Raw genomic sequence first — 25,920 nt, forward strand, 5'->3', positions numbered from 1 at the left:
ACTGTAGCAGTCATGCGGTTCTGGACTGAAGCGCCTAGAACCTCTCGGCCACCACGGCCAGCACGGTGGCGTAAGAGGTGGTAATAGCCACAGGATTTAGGTGCTCAAATTTCCTCTTAGCTTCAGTGTAAGTCAGTCGGTCCAGGGTCTTGTATTCCATGATTTTCCTTTCTCACTGTAAAATCCTGCCATCTGGTGAGGCACCAGTAGCAACCCGATTATCCCTTGGACCCCGATGGACGCACCAGACGAAATGAACTCCTTGTCACTCTGAACAGCTTGTTGTTGTCAGACTGCAAAAGTAAGTCCCTGTGGAATATAATACTGTAGACCATATTCAAACTCTAATGAGGTGTGATGGTAATGGAAACATTCCACAGCTTGTCACAGGCAAGTAATGCCCTTGACTTGGCAGAAGACGCCGTTTTTAACAATACTGACCCTGACCGCATTTTGGACAATCCCTTCACCTCCCAAAACTTGTCCTCTAAATGCTCTACAATAAGCTAAGGCTTCATCAAAGAAGTCCCCATCAGCTCTTGTACATACAAGGTACCAGGGCGAATAAAGTTTGCTGCCATCCTTAGCCTGGCATTCCTCCCATGATGTGGCCGGGGAGGGGAACGATTTAGGATCATACTTCCTTGCATTGCACTGAGACTTGGAACGCTTAAAGACTGTTGGTGTTTGATCACCAGCAATTGATGGCGTGGTACACTTCATTGCGTGTCATCTGCTCTGATGCCACCAACTCCGACTAGGGGCCCTCACCACGGGCGCCACCCAGCCGCAGCATAGGCCACCTGGCAGGATGGCCATTGCCGGGAGGTCTGATGCCCCAGGATGACAGGCATCTACCCCTTGGCTTACGTGGGGAGTTAATGGCGCAGGATCCAGCAAAGCGATCCCTGTGTAGTCACAGGGCGACAACCAACAGAACACATGGCGGCCCCACCACAAAGGACTGGCTACCGTGCTGGATATGAGGCGCAAAGAATTCCATGGTCATCGTTGGCCCAGAAAATGACACTGCATAGTGGATGGAGGAAAACGCAACCACGAAAGTTTTCTCGCTCAACAAAAGAGTGATGCATTTGAAATATTTGTTGTATATAATAGTACACATGGTGTATGACATGAATACATCTCTAATGTTACAACAGAAGCTCTAAGTTTGTACCACAGGACAACTTGTATGCCTGACACCAACGGATAATTGACTACCAGACATGCTCAAACCTTCCAGGAGTTTCTTTGATTGGAGCTGCTGTGCTGATGATTCTTGCATTGAGATATACATGCCGGCTGGAGTGGCTAAGCGGTTCTAGGAGCTACGGTCTGGAACCACACAACCGCTACGATCGCAGATTCGAATCTGGCCTCAGGCATGGATGTGTGTGATGTCCTTAGGTTAGTTAGGTTTAAGTAGTTCTAAGTTCTAGTGGACTGATGACCTCAGAAGTTGAGCCCCATAGTGCTCAGAGCCATTTGAACCATTTTTTGAGATATACATCTCAGTCCCACCAGGTTTGTGATACATACCATTTTGGACTCTCTTTCACAAGCATTTGAACAGGTTATTCCTGTATCGGTGGATTAGTTGTGGTGGACTAGTTCCCTGCCACCCACCCCCACTCACTGGATTTATGCAGCCTCAGCTTCTTTCTGTGAGGAACCATGAAATCTATCATGTATCTTGATCTGGTGGCATGTAAAATGGATTTCTCACAAGAATCGTCTGCCCAGCTGCTACAAGCAAAAAAACTCCCAGTGTGTTTGAGCATGTCCAGCAGTCAGTGCCCTATTGGTGTCAGGTATGCATAGTATCCGATTGTGCAGACATTGAGCATCTGTTGTAACATTTGACCTGTTTTCATGCTGAACACCAAGCATACTCATTATGTCCAATAAAAGTTTCTAACACATCACTATTTTCCTTTTCGATCTTCAACGTCTGCTACCACTTAACTCTGACATTTGTGGCCATGGGTTGCTGTGCAATGCTCAAACTTTGGTGTTCCCCACCTCCCTTAGAAGTTGGCTGCAACATTTCTGGGACACCCTTATAACAGATAACACTCCCTTGCAGTACACCTGAAGTCCTTTCCATGTCTGAAAATTTCTTTCCATTAATAACGACATACTGTGTTCTATCTGCTACTACTAACTCTCCAATCCAGTCACATAAGTGCTCTGCTATTCCCTAAGTATTCATGTCATTTCAGCGAATCTAATTCACTTGTCAAATATAAGAAGCAATAACTGTAGTACTTTACCAGAACTGTGGCATGTTTCCCCTGAACAGAGCGCTAGCGACTGGCTGAGGGGTCTGCAGGTACTGTTGGACGGGTCGTTAGGGTCCATCTGGAACCCCTCCAGGCAGGAGCATGTGTTGGTCGCTGTGCAGTTGGCGTTGACACAAGTGGCCTCGCACATTGGACGACACGTGGAGTTGGTGGCGTCTTCAGGGTCCAGCTCATAGCCATCCAGGCACTCACATGTGTCAGGCAGCACACACGTGGCATTGAGACATTCAGAGTTGCAGATGGGCAGGCAGGTGTTGTTGAAGGCTTCCCCACTGGCTTCTGGGCTGATGGAGGTATTGCTGTAAAGATATCTGAAGTGGTGGGATATGTCGCTCAATGACCTACAGGCTACTAGGTAATTGCCTAGAGTTGTCTAGTGACTTATTTACAGAAACCATACATTTGTTTCAAATAGGAATGAGATATATCCTTTCCTCTCCATCCCTGTGTACACTACCATCACTGAAACATTATAACTGCAACCTGGCAACCAAACAGTGCAAAAAACGATGGATTCCACAGTATCAATATTATTTTAAGGAAACTATGGATTACAGCCAATCAATATTTTTGAAAATCATGATTTTCATAATAGTTGTACCTCAGTATCTTAAAAACAGTCAATCTGTCAAACAGCAGATCACCACCAGGTAAAAAAAAGACATTAATTGCAGGACATGCATCAAGTCATGATAATTTGTGTCAAGATCAACATTATACCTTAACTGCTAGATTGTGGAATATAGAAAAGTACCTAATTCATACACATGGTAAAATGTAAACAGCGTGAAGCACATGACCTAATTCTTACATGCTACTAACTTTGCACAATCCCTCTGCTCTTAACAGTGCTGTAAAACTAATGCATTCCCCACGAGTATTCTTTTCCACATTAGAGATTATGTGTTTAGTTGAATTCTTCGAAACATTATGGAGCCATCATGGAACACTCTCTCTCTCTCTCTCTCTCTCTCTCTCTCTCTCTCTCTCTCTCTATATATATATATATATATATATATATATATATATATATATATATATATATACTCTTATATGTAATCATACAAGTGTTGTTCAGGCATGAATACAGGCATATGATATAAATGTGATTTTGTATGGGTAATTCCGTATGTAGAAGCTAAAACAGAATTGAATCTTGTTTAGATCTTGTATTTAAGGCAGATGGATAAACTGTTGATACTATGCATTTGTTCTGGTAAACATTAAAAGTCAATCCCCCAGCACTATTCGAAAATATCCTTAGTAACAGCTTGAACAGGATTCCTGACAAAAACAAAACTTTAAATATTTTTCTACACTCAAGTCCTAGTCACATGATACACATGTCAGTATCCAGCAGAGGTGCCGATGACCATGTTGTTGCATGCCCTCAAATCCAACATCATCATCATTGGTATCCTCTTTGTTGAAAGATAGGGCTGTTAATTGCCTGGTGTCAAAGGAAAGACAGGTAAATCATATTTGAGGAGAATGGTTATGCCATTGTTTATCCCTGATCTAGGAGATGAGTCAAACTCAGAGCTCATGTTGGCATGCACATTAACTTAGAATTAAATGGTTCAGTTAAAGAATCAAAAAACTATATTATAATGTCATTCCATAATACTTTAAGCAACCAGAAATATCACCAACACGCTTCATTGAAATTAATAGAATTCTGAAGGTTCCAAGAAACAAAAGCTGATGTGCCGGTTGGTGTACTTTCAAACAGAATTCTGAACTTTCCAACCTAATAGGTACTGTCCTGACTGATATATGTAATGCATCACTGGCACAAGGAATTTTCCCAGAAAGCTTAAAATATGCAACTGTTAGACCTATTCATAAGAAAGATGACAATACAAACTTAAGTAATTATTTCCAATTTCCTTATTGATTTGTTTTTCGGAAATATCCGAAAAAGTAATGTATTCAACAGTAGTCTCACTCTTACGTGGAAACAATTTACTTAGCATATCACAGTTTGAATTCCAGATAGGTCGCTCAACTGAGAATACTATTTGTACATTCACTTGTTAAATAGTACAAGCTTTAAATAGTAAAATATTGCCTGTTGCTATTTTTCTGATCCTTCCAAGGTGTTTGATTATGAAGATCAAGTTACTCAGCAAACTCCAGTTTTATGGAACTGACGGTTTTATACACAGTTGTGTCGAATCACATTTAACAAACAGACTACAAAAAAGTTGTTCTGAATAATTCACACAATGCAGAGAATTTTTTGGGTTGTATGGCTGTGGTCCTTGGAACTCTTCAATCCTCGACGTTTCGTCCAAAGCAAGTTGGACATATTTGGAGGTGCTCCTGGATGTGCTGAGTCTTCCCGACTGACAATTCAAACAATGTCGGAAGGGTAGAAAATTTCAATGCCTCGGAAGAAACCACAAAGAGGGTCTCATAAGGTTCAATTTGGGTCCTCTATTTCTTATATATGTGAATGACCTTCATCATAACATTCAACAAGCTTCATCAGAACTTTATGCAGATGATGCTAGTGTTATAATTAATCTCATTGGAGAGAAAGAAACAGAAGATATTGTAAATGCCAAAGAATTATTAAAAGGTTCTCCAACTAGTTAGAAAGAAACTGTTGATTGCACGAAAGTCAGCAGTAAGTAAGAATAATATGTGGTGTTCATCTACAGGGTGTTACAAAAAGGTACAGCCAAACTTTCAGGAAACATTCCTCACACACAAGGAAAGAAAATATGTTATGTGGACATGTGTCCGGAAACGCTCACTTTCCATGTTAGAGCTCATTTTATTGCTTGTCTTCAAATCACATTACTCATGGAATGGAAACACACAGCAACAGAACGTACCAGCGTGACTTCAAGCACTTTGTTACAGGAAATGTTCAAAATGTCCTCCGTTAGCGAGGATACATGCATCCACCCTCCGTCGCATGGAATCCCTGATGCGCTGATGCAACCCTGGAGAATGGCGTATTGTATCACAGCCGTCCACAATACGAGCACGAAGAGTCTCTACATTTGGTACCGGGGTTGCGTAGACAAGAGCTTTCAAATGCGCCCATAAATGAAAGTCAAGAGGGTTGAGGTCAGGAGAGCGTGGAGGCCATGGAATTGGTCCGTCTCTACCAATCCATCGGTCACCGAATCTGTTGTTGAGAAGCGTAAGAACACTTCGACTGAAATGTGCAGGACCTCCATTGTGCATGAACCACATGTTGTGTCGTACTTGTAAAGGCACATGTTCTAGCAGCACAGGTAGAATATCCCGTATGAAATCGTGATAACGTGCTCCATTGAGCGTAGGTGGAAGAACATGGGGCCCAATCAAGACATCACCAACAATGCCTGCCCAAACGTTCACAGAAAATCTGTGTCGATGACGCGATTGCACAATTGCGTGCGGATTCTCGTCAGCCCACACACGTTGATTGTGAAAATTTACAATTTGATCACGTTGGAATGAAGCCTCATCCATAAAGAGAACATTTCCACTGAAATGAGGATTGACACATTGTTGCATGAACCATTCGCAGAAGTGTACCGTGGAGGCCAATCAGCTGCTGATGGTGTCTGCTCACGCTGTACATGGTACGGAAACAACTGGTTCTCCCGTAGCACTCTCCATACAGTGACGTGGTCAACGTTACCTTGTACAGCAGCAACTTCTCTGACGCTGACATTAGGGTTATTGTCAACTGCACGAAGAATTGCCTCGTCCATTGCAGGTCTTCCCCAGTCGCGAGTCATAGGCTGGAATGTTCCGTGCTCCCTAAGACGCCGATCAATTGCTTCAAACATCTTCCTGTCGGGACACCTTCGTTCTGGAAATCTGTCTCGATACAAACCTACCGCTCCACGGCTATTGCCCCGTGCTAATCCATATATCAAATGGGCATCTGCTATCTCCGCATTTGTAAACACGTCCGTGATGAACACTAACCTGTTAATGCTACGTACTGATGTGCTTGATGCTAGTACTGTAGAGCAATGAGTCGCATGTCAACACAAGCACCGAAGTCAACATTAGCTTCCTTCAATTGGGCCAACTGGCGGTGAATCGAGGAAGTACAGTACGTACTGACGAAACTAAAATGAGCTCTAACATGGAAGTTAAGCGTTTCCGGACACATGTCCACATAACATCTTTTCTTTATTAGTGTATGAGGAATGTTTCCTGAAAGTTTGGCCGTACCTTTTTGTAACACCCTGTAAAGACGTCACTTAGGCACCTCTTCAAGGCGCGTGCGTCACAGTACATACAGGTATATTTGCTTATGAAACTCGTCATAAATAATAATAATTTGAGAACAACGGTGATGTCCAGACCAACAACGCTAGAGAGGAAAAGTGAGAATTATTACCCATTACTCAAGCTGTCAGTGGCTCACGAAGGCATTACATACAAAGGAACAAAAATCATTGATCATTTGTCCAATAAAATAAAGTGCCTGACAGGTAACAAAGCAAATTTTAAATCTAACCTAAAATCATTTCTATTCCAGGGACCGATTTCTAAAGAAATTGGTAAACTGTAAAAAAAACTTTGTTTTTAAGTACAGCTAAAAGAGGAGGATTAAAAACTAATGTTCTCATTAAAGTTAACACCAATCATGTGTACATATCCTGTGAAGTGATTCGTTACACATTTCCACAAAAGAATCGTTCAAATGATCTATGGAACAAGTAAATAATTTTCTGAAGTAGGATTATCTTTTACTGGGACTGTCGACCTCCAACCCAACCCAATGAAATATATTTACATATGATGATGTTACCTGCTAGACTCCAGGCTACTGTTGGATGGCATGGGACCCACATAGCCATCAAAGCAGCTGCATGTGTCCGGAGCTGTGCAATGGCCATTGATGCAGGCCAACCGGCACATGGGCACACACGTAGAGTTGGTCGCGTCCTGAAGGTCCAGCTGGTAGCCCGGGTGACAGCGGCACATGTCCGGCGCCACACAGTCGCCATGTGAGCACACGTGCTGGCAGATGGGGCTGCAGGTGGTGCTGGTGGTCAACTCGTAGCCCTCGAGGCAGGCGCACGTGTTGGGTGCCACACACTTCCCATTCTTACACTCGACTTTGCATGTCGGACGGCAGATGTACTCGGTCTCCGTCTGCTTGTCGAACACATACCTGTGCAGGAAAATTGGGATGGTCAAGTGTTTTTAATTCTGGGTCACTAATGCACCAGCGTCTGAACACTGTGCATTTTATCTTTAAATAGCTCAGACAGGTTCTCCCTTTCTGACCTAATAACCCATGTTGATTTTTACCCATATTAGCATTTATAGCCCTAGCCCACTATATTAAAGATGGGTTAAGGGTTCATTATCTCACATCCTTCCTAAATTCAGACGCCAAATTACTTTCAGCACCCAGACATTTCTGTTATATCCTACCCATGCACTTCCCACAATTCTACAGGAAATTGTCCCCACAGTCACTGTCTCTGTATCTTTTCCATTTCACCATCCTTCCATAATAAACTAACATGGAACTGGTTATACCAACTAAATTTATTACATAATTACTACCACCAACTTTCTCACGATATCATAACACCTATGGTATCAACGTCAGAGTCTTTCATATTTACATCAGTTTTAACTTGAAGACCAAACCCGAATTTTTCCCTCAATTCTTTCCAACCTTGGGTCACTGTCATGTTTATCAACATCTCTATTCTCCCACAACCACCAAATCCTATCCCGAGAAGAGTTCCTGTCCCTGAACCAGAACTTTGTGCTACCATTTACATAGTCTTACCAACTACAGTCGTAGACCTCATTCCCTCTTTCTATCTACATACAGGGTTATTACAAATGATTAAAGCGATTTCACAGCTCTACAATAACTTTATTATTTGAGATATTTTCACAATGCTTTGCACACACATACAAAAACTCAAAAGGTTTTTTTAGGCATTCACAAATGTTCGATATGTGCCCCTTTAGTGATTCGGCAGACATCAAGTCGATAATCAAGTTCCTCCCACACTCGGCACAGCATGTCCCCATCAATGAGTTCAAAGGCATTGTTGATGCGAGCTCGCAGTTCTGGCACGTTTCTTGGTAGAGGAGGTTTAAACACTGAATCTTTCACATAACCCCACAGAAAGAAATCGCATGGGGCTAAGTCGGGAGAGCGTTGAGGCCATGACATGAATTGCTGATCATGATCTCCACCACGACCGATCCATCGGTTTTCCAATCTCCTGTTGGTGAATTGCGAATTTGCTGCATGAATGCGTGAGGATTCTCTACCGCCGAAATTCGCACGTTGTGTCTGTTCACTTCACCATCAAGAAAAAATGTTGCTTCATCACTGAAAACAAGTTTCGCACTGAACGCATCCTCTTCCATGAGCTGTTGCAACCGCGACGAAAATTCAAAGCGTTTGACTTTGTCATCGGGTGTCAGGGCTTGTAGCAATTGTAAACGGTAAGGCTTCTGCTTTAGCCTTTTCCGTAAGATTTTCCAAACCGTCGGCTCTGGTACGTTTAGCTCCCTGCTTGCTTTATTCGTCGACTTCCGCGGGCTACGCGTGAAACTTGCCCGCACGCGTTCAACCGTTTCTTCGCTCACTGCAGGCCGACCCGTTGATTTCCCCTTACAGAGGCATCCAGAAGCTTTAAACTGCGCATACCATCGCCGAATGGAGTTAGCAGTTGGTGGATCTTTGTTGAACTTCGCCCTGAAGAGTCGTTGCACTGTTATGACTGACTGATGTGAGTGCATTGCAAGCACGACATACGCTTTCTCGGCTCCTGTCGCCATTTTGTCTCACTGCGCTCTCGAGCGCTCTGGCGGCAGAAACCTGAAGTGCGGCTTCAGCCGAACAAAACTTTACGAGTTTTTCTACGTATCTGTAGTGTGTCGTGACCATATGTCAATGAATGGAGCTACAGTGAATTTATGAAATCGCTTCAATCATTTGTAATAGCCCTGTATAATATTTTTTTTATCATCAGCCTTCTGATTGGTTTGACAAATTTCTCTCTTGTGCAAACTCGTAATCTCACAGTAACACTTACAGAACATATCAGTTGTCTGTTCAATATACATTGATCAGCCAGAACATTGTGACCACCGTACCAATAGCCAGTATGTCCACATCTGGCACAGGTAACAGTGGCGACGCATCATGGCATGGAAGCAATGAGTACTTGGTAGGTCGCTGAAGGGAGTTGGAATCACATCTGCACACGCAAGACACCTAATTCTGGCAAATTCCTGGAAGGCACTGCAATGAGTTCTCACACCACGTTCAATCACATCCCAGATGTGATCGATCAGGTTCAGATCTGGACAGTTGGGGGGGCCAGCACACAAAGTGGAACTTGTCGCTGTGTTCCTCAGACCTGTCCACAACACCCCTGGCCTTGTAATATTGCGCATTATTTTGTTGAAAAATGCCACTGATTGTCATGAAGGGGTGTACATTGTATGCAGACAATGTACAATACTCCTTGGCCATCACGGTGCCTTGTACGGGCTCCACTGGACTCGTGGATGCCCGTGTGAATGTTCGCCAGAGCACTGGAGCCACTGCCAGCTTGTCTCAGCCTTACAGTACAGGTGTCAAGGAGTTGTTCCCCTGGAAGACGACAGATTCGTACCCTCCCATCAGCATGATGAAGAAGGTATTGGGGTTCATCTGACTGTGCAATGATCTGCCACTGCATCACCTTCCAGTGCCAATGGTCATGTGCCCATTTCAGTTGCAGTTGCCGATGTCTTTGTGTTGACATTGGCATATGCATGGGTCATAGGCTGCGCAGGCCCATTGTTTGGAGTGCAATGTGTCTTCAGACACAGTTTCACTCATGCTTAGCATGAAAGTCTGATACTAGTTCTGCCACAATTTGCTGTCTGTCCTGTTTTACCAGTCTGCCCAGCCTATGATGTCAGACATCTGTAATGAGGGATGGCCAGCCAACCCCGTGATGTCTGGATGGGGTTTCAGCATCACTTCACCACATGTCGAAGACACTCATCACAGCACTCCTCAAATACCCGACAAATCTTCCATTCTCCAAAATGCTCATGCCAGGCCATCACAATCTGCCCTCTGTCAGATAAATTGCATGCCTTCCCCAGTCTACACAAGGACAGCACACTCATTGATACTAGATGCACCGTACATGTGTCTGACTAGCAGTCATTCCTCACCAGGTGACGCTGCTATTGCCTGGATAGGTTTATATCGATAGTCATATTGTGGCCTACGAGTGTATACCAACATCTGTCTTCTCATTTACACTGCTTGACACAAGAAGTGCCTGGAAAGGGAGGAGGAAACGACACGAAATTTTACGGGTTGAGAGAGTATGTGATATTGTTTCACTGATTACAAATTCTGAAATTTGCAAAGAACTCGTCAGTATGACATTGCATCCCCACTAGCCTGGTGTATGCGTGCACTCATGTGGTAAAGTAGTGTGTCATAAAGCCACTGTATCCTCTTCTGAAGCAAACTGGTCCATAGGTGTTGTAAATGGTCCTTGATGTTCTGGATATTGGTACTGGGCCCGATGAACATGCAAGACAGCCCAGTACAAGCTCTATCACAGAGAGTTCTGAACATCTCGCTGGTCACAGAAGTACCTCAACATCACATGGACCATTCACAGAAACATGTGCCATCTGTGGGGAAGTATGGCCTTGTTCACAGACAACACCACAATACTGTCATTTCACAGTAATATATGGGGTCAAAGGATGCCTATAGCGTGCCATTACACTATCAGAGTTCCCTCAGTCAGAATCATACCCAGTGGCTCACCAGACCATGACGCATGGAGTAACACCACTGAGTCTCTCCAAAACACTAGAAAAATGAGACCTCCCCAGATCACTGCCATACTTGCCGACGATTGTCACCTGGGATAATTCAGATCCACAATTCATTGCTGAACATGCCGGTCATCAGCACACCATGCTTCCTGGTCATAGCACTGCTCCAGACATAGTCGTATGTGTTATGATGTTGACAGAAGCATACACATGGAACAGTAATTCCCCAGTCCGACTGCTAGTCTCCAACCAATGGTATGGGCTGGTACAGAATGTCACAAGGAATCCATTACTTATCCTTGGATGTGCAGATGCAAAGGTTTTGCAATGTGTTTCGTGCACAATATGACAATCGTCCCTTGTGGTAATCTGGTGTGGTCGTCCAGAACTTTGACGACAAGTATGCCTACCCTAACACTCCCATGCAGTCCAACATTGGGGCACCATCACATAGGAATGACTCACAACTTTGGATATTGCATGATTAGAGCAGCTAGGCAAGTGGAGTCCCACAACTAGGCCTCCTCCATCTGTGTTGGGTGCTGATAACACAATTTCCGAATGTGTACACAGCATATCAGTGTTTATCACAGTGATCACTCAACATTTGACCCTGTTCATATCCCTTGTGTATCCTAACAGGCCTAATTACAGCTCTAAATAACAGAGAATTGCATAACCGCCAATGGTGTGTAAATGGTGTATAAAGGTAAATGGTGTATAAAGGTACAGTAACAACTGACCATGTCTTATGGGTGCTTCAACTATTTTTTGTCAGGCAGTGTAATTTTTGTCCTCTACCACAATTTCTTGTGCCATGAAAGTTATTCCCTGATGCCTCAACAGATATCCTATACTTCTGTCCCCTTTTCAAGTCAATATTTTCTGTGTGTTCCTTTCATCGCCAATTTTGTGGAGAGACTGCTCTTTTCAGTCATATTAACACACCCTATATGCAGAGTGTTTTGGAGCGAATAGAAATAATTTAGGAGGTGATATATAGACTAAATCGAATAAAATATCCCAAATAATGTTTCCACTTATTATTGGTTAGAGAGATATGCTTGGTTAAAGAGGGAAGTTTACATGCCCCATGTGGATGTTACAGTTACCATGGCTTTATCAGTTGTGTATTTGTTTTGGAGTTCAATTTGTGAAGTTGCAGCTGAGTTTGGGTAATGGAATTTTTCAGCTGAGATTGTGACTGTGATTCGCTGGCCAATACTACTGAATCATTTAAGTGTGATGCACGTATTTACAGTTTCTGAGTACAGAAATACTACTGTTGCTTGTAGACCATATGTTAAATGATTTACCAGTACTGCTGTACCAAATTCAAAGAAGTTTATTCATATTTTCACTAAACTGTGTAAGAGTGGTGGAAAGCTCAGCAGTAGTTTCTCATCTGAAGATGCTAGTGAACAGTGTGTGGATGAACTGGAAGACTTCATTCAGTTGGTAGAACATAGTCCTTCATCAAGGCCATGCAGAACTGACACAACATATGTAACAGAATGAAACATGTTCACAGTCCATAGTTGTACCCAGCCTGCAGTCACAGCCAGACACAGATAATGAGCTGTCAAAGCAGCAACTGCAGGCTGCTGGGCCACTTTCATATCGAGCTCTATCCTCGTAAAGACACCCTCACCTAGAACATTGGCATCCGCAGCTCATGATCTAGTGGCTAGCATTGCTCCCTCTGGACCATGGGGTCCCGGTTTCTATTGCCGGCTCAGCTGGGGATTTACTCTGCCCAGGGCTGGGTGTTTGTGCTGTCCTCATCGTTTCATCATCATAATTCATAACTGTGTCCAAAACTGGACTGTGTCCACAATTGGGACTTTGTAAGGGTGCTGATGACTGCATGGTTGGGCAGCCCACAAGCCGATCATCATCATCATAGAACGCTGGTGTCATTAAGGGGCTCCGAAACGCCCTATACTTGCAATGTTAAAATAACGCTTATAAATTACATCTTTCCTCACAAAGTATTTGAGGTAGGAAGTTGAACTTTTTACAGATTATTTATTGGAATATGGGCTACAACTTTACACAGGGATTTTACAAAATTTTAGTTCAGTTATTAAAGATGATTTTTTTTCAATTGTAATGAAAATTCACAACATTTTTTGCAATTTTTTATTTATATATTCAAAAATATACAGTTTTTTGGAAAAAGGCTGTGTTAAATTATGCAGAAGGTACTGTGTAACATTTACTGAAAGTTTGAAACGAATATGTTTGGAAGATCCTTAGAAAACATGTAATTAGTATGAGAAAATAAAAGTTTTGGGAATCGAGCGACAAAGATTGGATTAACTTTTTAGTGCATTCCAGGTCCATAGGATGGATTATCTTCATCCTCTGCAAACTCCTCTCCAGCTTCCTCTTGTTCCTCCTCCTGTTTACCCTTGCTTGTATTTCTAGACTCTTTACAGCCCTGTCTGCAGCCCAAAGGCGTTCCTTGTCTAAAGCAAGCATCGCTCGTTGTTGTGTTCGTAGATTTTGCTACCATTTTCTTCAGTTGCGGTTACTGCAACACTGTTCCAAAAGGTGGTCATGTATGAACACTTATCACATTTCAGTTGTATTTCAATAGCAAGTCCTACGTGCTTTATTATGGAGAGTTCCAGACCAACTTCACTACAATGAATACATCTTACATAGTTTGAAAAAATTCCTTTGAGAACCGACATATCAAATATTTCATTCACATCCGATTCGCCCATAAAACATTCATAGTTTTCACTCATTGAACCAAGCTTCTTCTGTGAAGTATTTTCTTTTCCCACTTTGACTGCTATGGGCAGGTGTACTTGAGAGGTTAGGTTCACTCACTTGGTTATCGTCTTTATTGTTTACAGTAATAACACATACCTTTGGCTTTCCAACATTTCTCCTTTTCTTAAAAGCCTTCAGAGGATATCTAATAACTTTACTTTTACTCATTATTATACTTCAACAAAACAGAGACTCAAGAAACAGAATTAATTACGAATATTTTCGAGATAACGACAGAGTAAATAAACATGAAACAATCGACAATCACACCAGCGATATATATTGAACCATCACAGGTTAGCCACAGCACATACTTTATCTCACATCACTAAAATGTACCTGATGAACACGGACGTTAATAAAAACACCATTTGACAGCAGTTTAACAGCGCCACAGTGGGTCACGCCCATATAGAACACATTTCAAAAAAAATAGTTGTAGTTTTCGGAATTGAATAAATTATATATCTATTAAAAGGTAATAGTCTGCAGATTCAGAAAACGCAAAAAAGTAAAAATTGAACTTATCATGATTTTTGAGCCTTAAAGAGCCTTTGCCCCTTAAAGACATTTCCACACGACGCAGTCAGTATTTAAACCCAACAGGAATGGCCTGTTATAATGAGTACAGTTCACTCATATAATAACCCTAGCCTGCAGAAGTCGACACCATATTCATGACACAGCTTTCAGCTCCACAGCCCTCATCAGGATGTGAATTACCAATGAATGACTGACTGCCCAGGCCCCCGGCAGCCCACAGCTGCTCTCCAGTCAGTGGTTCCCTAGCAATCCCACTGATTCAGCCTGCCCAGTCCAGCTACCGGTCATTGCATTGCTTCCCTGCCATCCCACGTCAGCCAGCAGGCACCACCCACAATGCTGAGGTAGAAAAATCTGTGCACCTCAGTCTATAAGTAACGCCAGTGTCTGCATATCTAGGCCAGCACACTCGGGCCCAATGGTCATCACCCACCGACTGCTGAATACCCAGTGCACATACACTGCTGAACGTTTTTGAGTCGTAGTCTTCTGACTGGTTTGATGCGGCTTGTCACGATTTCCTCCCCCGTGCCAACCTCTTCAATCTAACAGCAGTAATTGGAACATACATCCTCAAGTATTTGCTGGACGTATTCCATTCTCTATTTTCCTCTATAGTTTTCACCCTCTACAGCTCCATCTTGTACTATGGTAGCTATTCCCTGAAATCTTAACAAATGTCCCACCATCCTGTCCCTCCTTGTGAGTGCTTTCCATACATTCCTTTCCTCACCGATTCTCTGGAGAACCTCCCTATTCCTTATCAGTCCACCTAATTTTCAACATTCTTCTGGAACACATCACAAACGTTTCGATTCTCTTCATCTCTGGTTTTCCCACAGTCTATATTTCAGTAGCTTAACACTGTGGTCCAGACATATTTCTTTCTCAAATTAAGGCCTATGTTTGATACTACTAGATTTCTCTTGGTCAGGAATGGCCTTTTCGCTAGGGCTAGTATACTTTTCGCGCCCTTCAAATGGTTCAAATGACTCTAATCACTATGGGACTTAACATCTGAGGTCATCAGTGTTCTAGATTTAGAACTACTTAAACCTAACTGACCTAAGGACAGCACACACATCCTTGCCCAAGGCAGGATTTGAACCTGCGACCGTAGCAGCAGCGCAGTTCCGGACTGAAGCTCCTAGAACCGCTCGGCCACAGCGGCCGGTTCCATGTCCTTCCTGCTCTGTTATTTTGCTTCCTAGGTATCAGAACTCCTTGACTTCATCTACCTGATCATCGCTAATCCCGATGTCAACTTTCTCAGTGTGGTAATTTTTGCCATTTTCCATTAGCTTCATATTGCTTCGATATTTTTATGTTGTCTCATTGTCTGTGTAGAGCTGTACCATGGAAACAAGGACAGGATGTTGTTTGGTGGTCGGTATGCTCATTCTATAGCACAAACTGCAACCATAGGTTAACTGGGTTCTTTATTCATAAGAATGGAAAGTTTACTTAACTGAAGATATTCGTTGTGGTACATGCTCATATGTACAATGCATGTCAGTCTCACTGCTGGTAAAGTACAAAGTCCGCTATGGACACTGTTATGGTTGTTACGTGGTGCCTTTCTCCGAGTTAGTGGCGAAGCTAACTGCTACAGCGATTCCCACTGGGCTGCTGCTGATGACAACTGGAACTTACTCAGTCCGACAGACTCGCCCTTCGTTCCGCAGTGGCGACCTTAAATACTGGCAAGAGGGCATTGGCGGCGCGTTTCCTGTGAGGCTGTTGTTGGCCTCTGTCGATCTTCTTGCAACCTCTTTGCGCATGGTGTTGGCGCCATCTTACGCCAGCACAGATCTACTCTCAATTCATATTCTGTACTCATTAGACTGTACATTCCATTCATCCGATTCATCCGATTCTTCACTTCCATTGAGGGTAGCAATGTCATCAGCAAATCTTGTCACTGATATCCTTTCACTATGAATTTTAATTCCACTCTTGAACCTTCCTTTTATTTCCTTCATTGGTTTTTCGATGTATAGATTGAACAGTAAGGAACGAGACTACATCCCTGTCTTACACCTTTTTTAATCCGAGCACTTTGTTCTTAGTTTTCCACTCTTGTTCCCTCTTGGCTCTTGTACGTATCATCCATCTTTGTCTATAGCTTACCTTTATTTTCCTCAGGGTTTCGAAAATCTTGCACCATTTGACATTGATGAATGCTCTTTCCAGGTCGACAAATATTATGAACGTGTCTTGATGTTTTTAATGTTTTTTTTTTTTTCCATGATCAACCGCAACGTCGACCGGACGGGGTGGCCGAGTGGTTCTAGGCGCTACAGTCTAGAACCGCGCGACCGCTACGGTCGCAGGTTCGAATCCTGCCTCAGGCATGGATGTGTGTGATGTCCTTAGGTGAGTTAGGTTTAAGTAGTTCTAATTTCTAGGGGACTGATGACCTTAGAAGTTAAGTCCCATAGTGCTCAGAGCCATTTGAATTTTTTGAACCGCAACGTCTAAACTGTCTCTCTGGTGCCTTTATCTCTCCTAAAGCCAGACTGATCGTCACCTAACACATCCTCAATTGCCTTTTCCATTCTCCTTTATATGGTCAGCAATGTGGATGCATAAGCTCTTAAGCTGATTGTGCGATGTTATCGCACTTGTCGGCTCTTGTAATATTCGCAATTGTGAGTGTGAGGTTTTTCTGAATGTCAAATGGTAGGCCCTATATCGCGACACTCATACAACAATTTTAGAAATTCTGGTGGAATGTTATTACATCTTCTGCCTTCTTCGATCTTAAGTCTTCGAAAGCTCTTTTAAATTCTGATTCTAACACTGGATCTCCCATCTTGACTATATCGACTCCAGTTTCTTCTTCTATCACTTCATCAGATTAGTCTTCCCCGTAATGGAGGGTTTAGCAACAGACTGGCTGTCCATATCGTCTGCTCGTCTGCACTTCCAAACACCTCCGGCAGCGAGCCACTCACCGACACCTTCCTATCAGTACCAATATATATATACGAGAATATAAAGGACATCAGGCACGAACAGCCTTTATCCTTATTTACAGCGGATTCTACACCCGCGAGAAGGAGACGACAGTGAATGTTTGAAACTTTTTCACTTTCTAATTGCCAACCACCAAGTAATCACGTAAACACTGTTTACTGATGAACCCATTTTCTCTCATGACTGTATCAATAATAGTTGTAACTCACATTGGTGGGCCGACGAAAACCCACACGCCTTTGAGGAGACATTTTCAAGAGCGCCTCTCTGTAAATGTGTGGTGTGATGCAAGAGATAATCAGCTCATTCGGCCTTTCGAGTTACTGCATCATCTTTCACGTCCCCGTTGTGGACACTGTCTTGAACCTCAGCTTCCAGAATTATTGGAAAAGTTTTTTTTTTCTTCTACGAAAATAGATGTTAGAAATTAGGTTCACCGATAAGGTAAATCGCCGAGGAAAGGAATATATAAAAAAACTGACAAGAAGAAGAGACAGGACGGTAGGACATCTGTTAAGATTTCAGGGAATGACTTCGATGCTACTAGAGGGAGCTGCAGAAGTAAGTACTGTACATAACACATCCAGAAAATAATTGAGGACGTAGAGTGATGACTCAAAAACAAAACAAAAGGGTATGACCTTCGAATGTGACAGGGATCCCACACATTCTAGTCATCTGGTGACTCATCACCTGAGCCCTACATTCCCTGGGAGATGGACTAGCAGAAATAGTCACGTTTCTTGACCACCTACGTCCCTGTACTTTACCATTTAGATTTTCGTCTGTGAAGGTGCTTGAGAATCGAAGTCTGCAAATAAAAAAAACTGAAAACGGAACATCAAGAGGACCACATAAGAGCTACATACAGTGTTCTAAAGGGAATTCGGTATTGCGTGAAAGCAAAGGTGTGATTCTGCCTTTTCTTAACGTTTCTGTATGTATTTGCTAGGGGTACCTTCTCTAAGAGCTGAATTCCTGTGAGCAATAATGATTGGCTACATGTTGTATGGAATCTTCTATTCGAATTAGCCTTTAGTTATCACCATCTAAGATATTTGTTGTTACTCCTGAAATACCCTGTGTACTGGGTCAAAATAATAACTCCAGAATGAGATTTTCACTCTGCAGCGTAGTGTGCGCTGATATGAAACTTCCTGGCAGAGTAAAACTGTGTGCCGGACCGAGACTCGAACTCGTGACCTTTGCCTTTCGCGGGCAAGTGCTCTACCTTTCTTTCAGGAGTGCTAGTTCCGCAAGATTCGCAGGAGAGCTTCTGTTAAGTTTGGAAGGCAGGAGACGAGGTACTGGCAGAAGTAAAGCTGTGAGAACGGGGCGAGAGTGGTGCTTGGGTAGCGTAGGTGGTAGAGCACTCGCCCGCGAAAGGCAAAGGTCCCGAGTTCGAGTCTCGGTACGGCACACAGTTTTAATCTGCCAGGAAGTTTCAAAATGATAACTGTTTACAATGTACCACAGTGGTGCAGGCGAAGTAGAAAAGAGCAAATCGGCATGGGACTCTTTGGGGTCTATTAACCCGGAACATAACCTTAAATTCCCCTACAGAAACTGCCTAAGCTACAGTGCATGCACGAAACAAGAGCTTTTGGCTAAAATCGTCCTTGAATGTTTAAAGCCGGCCGCGGTGGTCTAGCGGTTCTAGGCGCGCAGTCCGGAACCGCGCGACTGCTACGGTCGCAGGTTCGAATCCTGCCTCGGGCATGGATGTGTGTGATGTCCTTAGGTTAGTTAGGTTTAAGTAGTTCTAAGCTCTAGGGGACTGATGACCACAGATGTTAAGTCCCATAGTGCTCAGAGCCATTTGAATGTTTAAAAAATCCTATTCATGGACTTAAAAATGTAAAATTGACGTTTGTGGTAATTTGTACTCGCCTGGGTCCGCTGCGTCGTATATGTCATGTAAGGACATTATACTGGGTGCTTATAATTAAGACTTCCCTAGTTAATATGTTATAATACGGAAACTAATTACCGTATGAGGACCAAACTTGGTAGCATTGATTTCAAGGATATTGGACGAGAAATAATGCAGAATCCATTCAACTGAAACACTTTGAATGTGCTGCTACGGTTCATCATACCATTACATACCAGTATCATTACTGCTACAAAAGGGAGTCAAAACGGCGCCCATCAGAGTCGAGAAGAGACTGAAAGCGCAGGGTTGCCTTCTGCACAGCAGAACGAAGCATGCCAGTAGGTATGCTGGCTACCTCTCTTCATATGCTGCTCTTCAGATCAGCACATGTGTGTGTATGTTCCCCTGGTAAACCCTGTCCGAGTAACCCTACAACCAAAAATCACAGGGAGTGAGGTCAGATGATCATGCCGGTCAAGCATTTGGAAACGACCAGCTGATAATTTGATCGTTTCCATATGTGTTTAGGAGAAATAGGTAAACTTTTCGAGCGAAGTGTGGTGGGTCCCCATCTTGCACGAAAACTATAGAGTTCAATGCGTCTCTCTGCTGTAGGGCGGGTATGACATGCTGCCGAAGCATATCGCGGTAACGCTGGCCAGTCACACTGCACGTCTTTGGTCCTTGAGCGCCAACCTGTTCAAAAAAGAATGGGCCAATCATGAACGTAGCCGTGAAGCTATACCATACGGTGACACGTTCACCATACAGAGGAAGTTTATACACAGTGACTGGAGGTGAAGATCCTCAGACTCTGCAATTCTGTGTGTTCACCTCACCTGCCAGAGAAAAGTGAGCTTCGTCTGTCCATAGGATGGTCCAGGGCCAGCCCTCATCAACTTCAATCCTTGCGAGAAAGTGGACAGCCAGCCCCTGTCAACTTCAATCCTTGCGAGAAAGTGGACAGCCAGCCCTCGTCAACTTCAATCCTTGCGAGAAAGTGGACAGCCAGCCCTCGTCAACTTCAATCCTTGCGAGAAAGTGGACAGCCAGCCCTCATCAACTTCAATCCTTGCGAGAAAGTGGACAGCCAGCCCTCATCAACTTCAATCCTTGCGAGAAAGTGGACAGCCAGCCCTCGCCAACTTCAATCCTTGTGAGAAAGTGGACAGCCAGCCCTCGTCAACTTCAATCCTTGTGAGAAAGTGGACAGCCAGCCCTCGTCAACTTCAATCCTTGCGAGAAAGTGGACAGCCAGCCGTTGTCAACTTCAATCCTTGCGAGAAAGTGGTCAGTGAAATCAACAAGTAGTTGTGCGTCCTGTGGTGCAAGCTGCTGTACAATATGGATCTTCTACGGGTACCATTTGAGAATGGTTCGAAGCACCTTCCGTACAGTGGACCACGGGATGTGCAACTGTCGTGACACAGGACGCGCACTGCCTGACGCTCGGGAGTTGCCCACAGCGTTGTCTGCCACAGCAACAGTGATTTCATCAACCACCTGTGGTGCAACCGGTCATCGGCCTCTTCCCGGAGCGACGCCCAGTTCTCCAGTTGATTCGAACTTTTTCACCATGCTTCGCACAGCAGATGGAGAAAGAGGACCCTTCCATAATTCTTTCAGCCGGCGATATTCTCGAAGTGCAGCTGCAGCATTACTGTTGTTTTGATAACAGAGCTTCACCATTGATGCCCTGCTCCTTTTATCCAAGCTCATGTTGACACGTCAAGTGCGCTGTGACTGGTCAGGTGTGTGAGACAGTGAATCACGATGAGTGATCACGACACCTGGTGGCCATAGTTGGAACTGGACAGTGGCGCTGTGATTCATGCACCCCATGCTCCTGACATTAATGTTACCAACTTTGTGTGACGGTACGTCACATAAATGGACATTTAGAGAAAGGGAAAGGAAGTTTTTGTTATGAGACGTGTGAATTACAAATTATTTCAAGACTGTGTACGTGTGCGCGATGTATAACAAATAGTAAAGAACGTAAGTTATTATTATCAAAACACAAATATCGATGTAATTAACGAAACACAGTTTTTTGGTATAATCTCTGTGTAGCATAGGCCATGAAGATCAGAGACAATGCTTTGATTGAACTATCTCTCCTGTTCTTGTTTCGTCTAGCGGTAGGCCGCAATTGTAATGGTTCAAATGGCTCTGAGCACTGTGGGACTTAACATCTGAGGTCATCAGTCCCCTAGAGCTTAGAACTACTTAAACCTAACCAACCTAAGGACATCACACACATCCATGCCCGAGGCAGGATTCGAACCTGCGACCGTAGCGGTCGCGCGGTTTCCCTACTGTCTGATAATTAACGTAAGTTTTATCTGTATTTTTGAAAAATGTAATAGAAATTGTTATTAGAAAGTGTGTATTATTGACTTGTCACCTCTCATGATAGCAACCATTAATTATAATTAACTTCGTAGTGCAGGGAGCTCATCTTCCCTACCAGGATTTAGTCAGCCATTACGCTGACGATTCATGTTATTAAATGTAAATGCGAGAGACTTTTCAGTTTTGATCTTTCATTAATTTAGAAGTTAAAATTAATTTCAGTTACCAAAATTCACAGCACTGAATGAGTTCAGTATGTTTCATTTTGGCCGCCTAACGGCAGACGAGATTCTCTCCAGTTTTGCCTTGCAAATAATGAACAAGAAATATTGAAAATCATTAAATTCCGCAATATCTCAGTTACTCTTTATGTAATTTGGTACATAAATAACCAGTAGCCTCTGAGACTCATATTAATAATTACAGTTTGCGTAAGAATACGCATATTTCCTTTTCTAAAAAGCAGCGGTCACGCAAACTATTTATTAGAAGGCGGAGGGTCGCGCGCTGTGTTTAAAAAATATTATATCGTACGTACTTCGGGGCAGCCGATGACCGTACGAGTTTTATCGCGGTATAAGTTAATTAAAAGTCTCGTGCTAGCCCACAGTATTTAAAGCCACCGCAAACCAAAATTATTATTATTTTCGATTATTCCCATTTAAGAGAGCGTTTGAACTTGAATTCCTTTATGATGATTGTTTATGTTTTTTCTGAGCCCAAATTTTCTTCATGTGTTCACTGTGTTGTTTCTTTCGCTCCGCTGTCCAATTGCATCCTGGTCTCTTCTGTGTTGTGGTGTCAAATTTGTTTTTTGATGATGTTCCTGAATTCAGGAAATTATAAAATTATGAAATATATAACTATAAAAATAAATATATACACTTATGCCGTGATATTTGGTACTCGTGTGGTAATTAGTTTCCGTGTTATAACGTGTTACATAGGGAAAGTTAAATCATAAGCACATGGTATATTAACTAACGTTAGCGACAGCCCTGGACGGTGCACAAGTCCCGCCCAGTCACCCCCTCAGTAGTTAGTACGAAATACAGTTTTTCCAGTACTATTGTGAAAAGAATTAGAAATATGTTCATTGAATATGCGAGTTGAAAAATCATCAATAAGAATGAAAAATAAAAATGGTATCCACACTGTCTTTTTTATTTCATGAGCTTTCATCTGCACTATATCAAAACATCTGATATTTGTTGACTGCAGTGAGCGCAAATTTCCGTCATCTCGCGTAGTGTAGGAAATTCTGTTGGGAAATATTAATTGGTAGTATCGTCAAGGATGCTGTCCATTATGTCGATTGTCTAAACCCAATGTTGTGCATAAACAAGGCAAATTCGATGTCTTGGTTTGTTTCTGATTACCTCATTAAGATTAAAGAATATAAGAGTGGGATAATGTAGAAATGCGTAATGTAAGCAGTCAGATGTTTATACAGTGACATTCTTCATTAATATTTGCCTGTGTAATGGGTGAATTTTTACTTCTGAACTCTTATGACTGCTTGCTTATAGCAAACACGAGATTACTTCTTCAGTATTTGAGAGCTTTAGAGCTGCCTATTGTTAAACATATGTACATAATTTCGTCAGTGTCATTCCAACACATCTTATCGTACTTTAATGTCTGTTAGATATCAGTCTTGACAGCAGTTGGCCACAACAGTCAAGATTAGGTACCTTGTGTATGATAACTTTATTGAGAGTGGATATGTATGTTTCATTTTGACAGTATTAAACAAACTGCTAAGAAGTACTAACAGCACAACACTGCTAGTATGAACAACCGTGGTAAAACAAAAAACGACGAACAAAAACACGACAGCGACGAGGACTGCCAAAGATCATATTGATGCGCTCTTGGTTGGTGTGGCGGGAGTAGGTGTGGAGGGGGGTAAATGGGCGGGGCTTGTGCAAACGTCCAGGGCTGTCGCTAACGTTTCCTGGTATATTATGCTAGGAGACCAAGACGCTACTGTGTTGTTTGTTGTAATAGGCTTACTTTGCCCTGATTGCCACCTTCCGGTTATCTGTGGAAACTAGACAGTTTGGTCAATATTTCTTTGGTGTAGATGATGATGATGATGATGATGATGAGCAGCAGGAGGAGGAGGTCCCACACTCCGAGGAGCGTAGGGAACGATGCGGGAGATCCGCACCGCCGATTAGGCAAGGTCCTAGCGGAGGTGGTTTGGCATTGCCTACCTCCGACCGTAATGGGGATGAATGATGGTGATGAAGACAACAACACCCAGTCATCTCGATGCTGGGAAAATCTCTGACCCCGCCGGGAATCGAACCCGGGACCGCGTGCGCGGGAAGCGAGATCGCTACCGCAAGATCACGAGCTGCGGACAAAACTAAATGATCGTATGGCATTGTTGGCCGGGAGGCCCCATTCGGGGGAGTTCGGCCGCCGTATTACAAGTCCTTTTTAGCTGACGCCACATCGGTGACTTGCGAGTCAAAGATGATGGACACACAACACCGTCCCGTGCCGGAAATCGAACCCGGGCCACCTGCGTTGTGGGCGGTAACGCTACCGCTATGCTACGGAGGCTGGCAAAGGTGTAGATAACTTAACGTATTAGGGAATTACGGTTTGCTACGTACATCAGGTGCTGTTCATATCCGTATGACATCGATGTCTCACTTGCTGTCACACTAAAGTGTAAGTTTCCTCCTTTAGTGTTGGTGTAGCTATAGTGGGTATTAAACTTTTGATGGAGTAGTTATTTGTGAACTTGTGGCATTATGACACTATCTGGCCCAAGGAATTAAAAAAAAAAAAGGAGATTAAATAACATACGAGCGTAGAACCAGATAAACTCGAATCATACAAACAATATGATATAGCTGGTAGGAAAAAAGATATGACCCACACAACCACCATACAACGCCGCTGACTCAACTGTCAATGCTCTTGTTAAGTAACGTCGTTATGAGAAAAAATTTCGTAATTAGACAACTTCACAAATAACTGCTCCAGCAAAAGTTTAATACCTACTATAGCACAACCAACAAAAAAGTCCCTGAATTATACAGTAGTGTGACAGCAACTGAGAAGTCGATGTCATGTGGATATCAAGACCACCTAATGTACGTAGCAAACCATAATTCTATAATGCGTTTAATTAACTACTTCAAAATTTGAAGTATACTACTGTCCATTAATATTGCTACACCAAGAAGAAATGCGGATGATAAACGGGTATTCATTGGAGAAATATATTATACAAGAACTGGCATGTGATTACATTTTCACTCAATTTGGGTGCATAGATCCTGAGAAATCAGTGCCCAGAACAACCACCTCTGGCCGTAATGATATGCCTGGGCATTGAGTCAAACAGAGCTCGGATGGCGTGTACAGGTACAGCTACCCATGCAGTTTCAACACGATACCACAGTTCATCAAGAGTAGTGACTGGCGTATTGTGATGAGCCAGTTGCTTGGCCACCATTGACCACACGTTTTCAATTGGAGAGAGATCTGGAGAATGTGCTGGCCAGGGCAGCAGTCGAACATTTTCTGTATCCAGAAAAGCCCGTACAGGACCTGCAACATGCGGTCATGCATTATCCTGCTGAAATGTAGGGTTTCGCACGGATCGAATGTAGGGTAGAGCCATGGGTCGTAACAGATCTGAAATGTAACGTCCACTGTTCAAAGTGCCGTCAATGCGAACAAGAGGTGACAGAGACGTGTAACCAGTGGCACCCCATACCATCACGCCGGGTGATACGCCACTATGGTGATGACGAATACACGCTTCCAATGTGCGTTCACCGCGATGTCGCCCCACACGGATGCGACCATCATGATGTTGTAAACAGAACCTGGATTCATCCGAAAAAATGACATTTTGCCATTCGCGCACCAAGGTTCGTCGTTGAGTACACCATCGCAGGCGCTCCTGTCTATGATGCAGCGTCAACGGAAACCGCAGCCACGGTCTCCGAGCTGATGGTCCATGCTGCTGCAAACGTCGTCGAACTGGTCGTGCAGATGGTTGTTGTCTTGCAAACGTCCCCATCTGTTGACTCAGGGATCGAGATAAGCGGATGCCACTCGGATAAGATGCCTGTCATCTCGACTGCTAGTGATACGAGGCCGTTGGGATCCGGCACAGAGTTCCGTATTACCCTCCTGAACCCACCGATTCCATATTCTGCTAACTGTCATTGGATCTCCACGAACGCGAGCAGCAATGTCACGATACGATAAACCGCAATCGCGATAGGCTACAATCCGACCTTCATC

At 43.3% G+C, this 25,920-nt stretch overlaps 1 protein-coding gene across 1 annotated transcript in view; it reads right to left on the minus strand.

Annotated features, from left to right (window-relative positions):
- LOC124552513 (multiple epidermal growth factor-like domains protein 11) overlaps positions 1–25,920 on the minus strand; it is a 159,153-nt gene that overhangs the window by 39,365 nt on the left and 93,868 nt on the right. The window contains exons 6-7 of the mRNA XM_047126802.1: positions 7,078–7,443; positions 2,277–2,605 (exon numbers count right to left, since the gene is read on the minus strand). Of these exons, the coding sequence (XP_046982758.1) occupies positions 2,277–2,605; positions 7,078–7,443 (695 nt within the window). The remainder of the gene's footprint in view (positions 1–2,276; positions 2,606–7,077; positions 7,444–25,920) is intronic.

Source organism: Schistocerca americana, chromosome 10 (genome assembly GCF_021461395.2).
Source record: "Schistocerca americana isolate TAMUIC-IGC-003095 chromosome 10, iqSchAmer2.1, whole genome shotgun sequence".
NCBI lineage: Eukaryota > Metazoa > Arthropoda > Insecta > Orthoptera > Acrididae > Schistocerca > Schistocerca americana.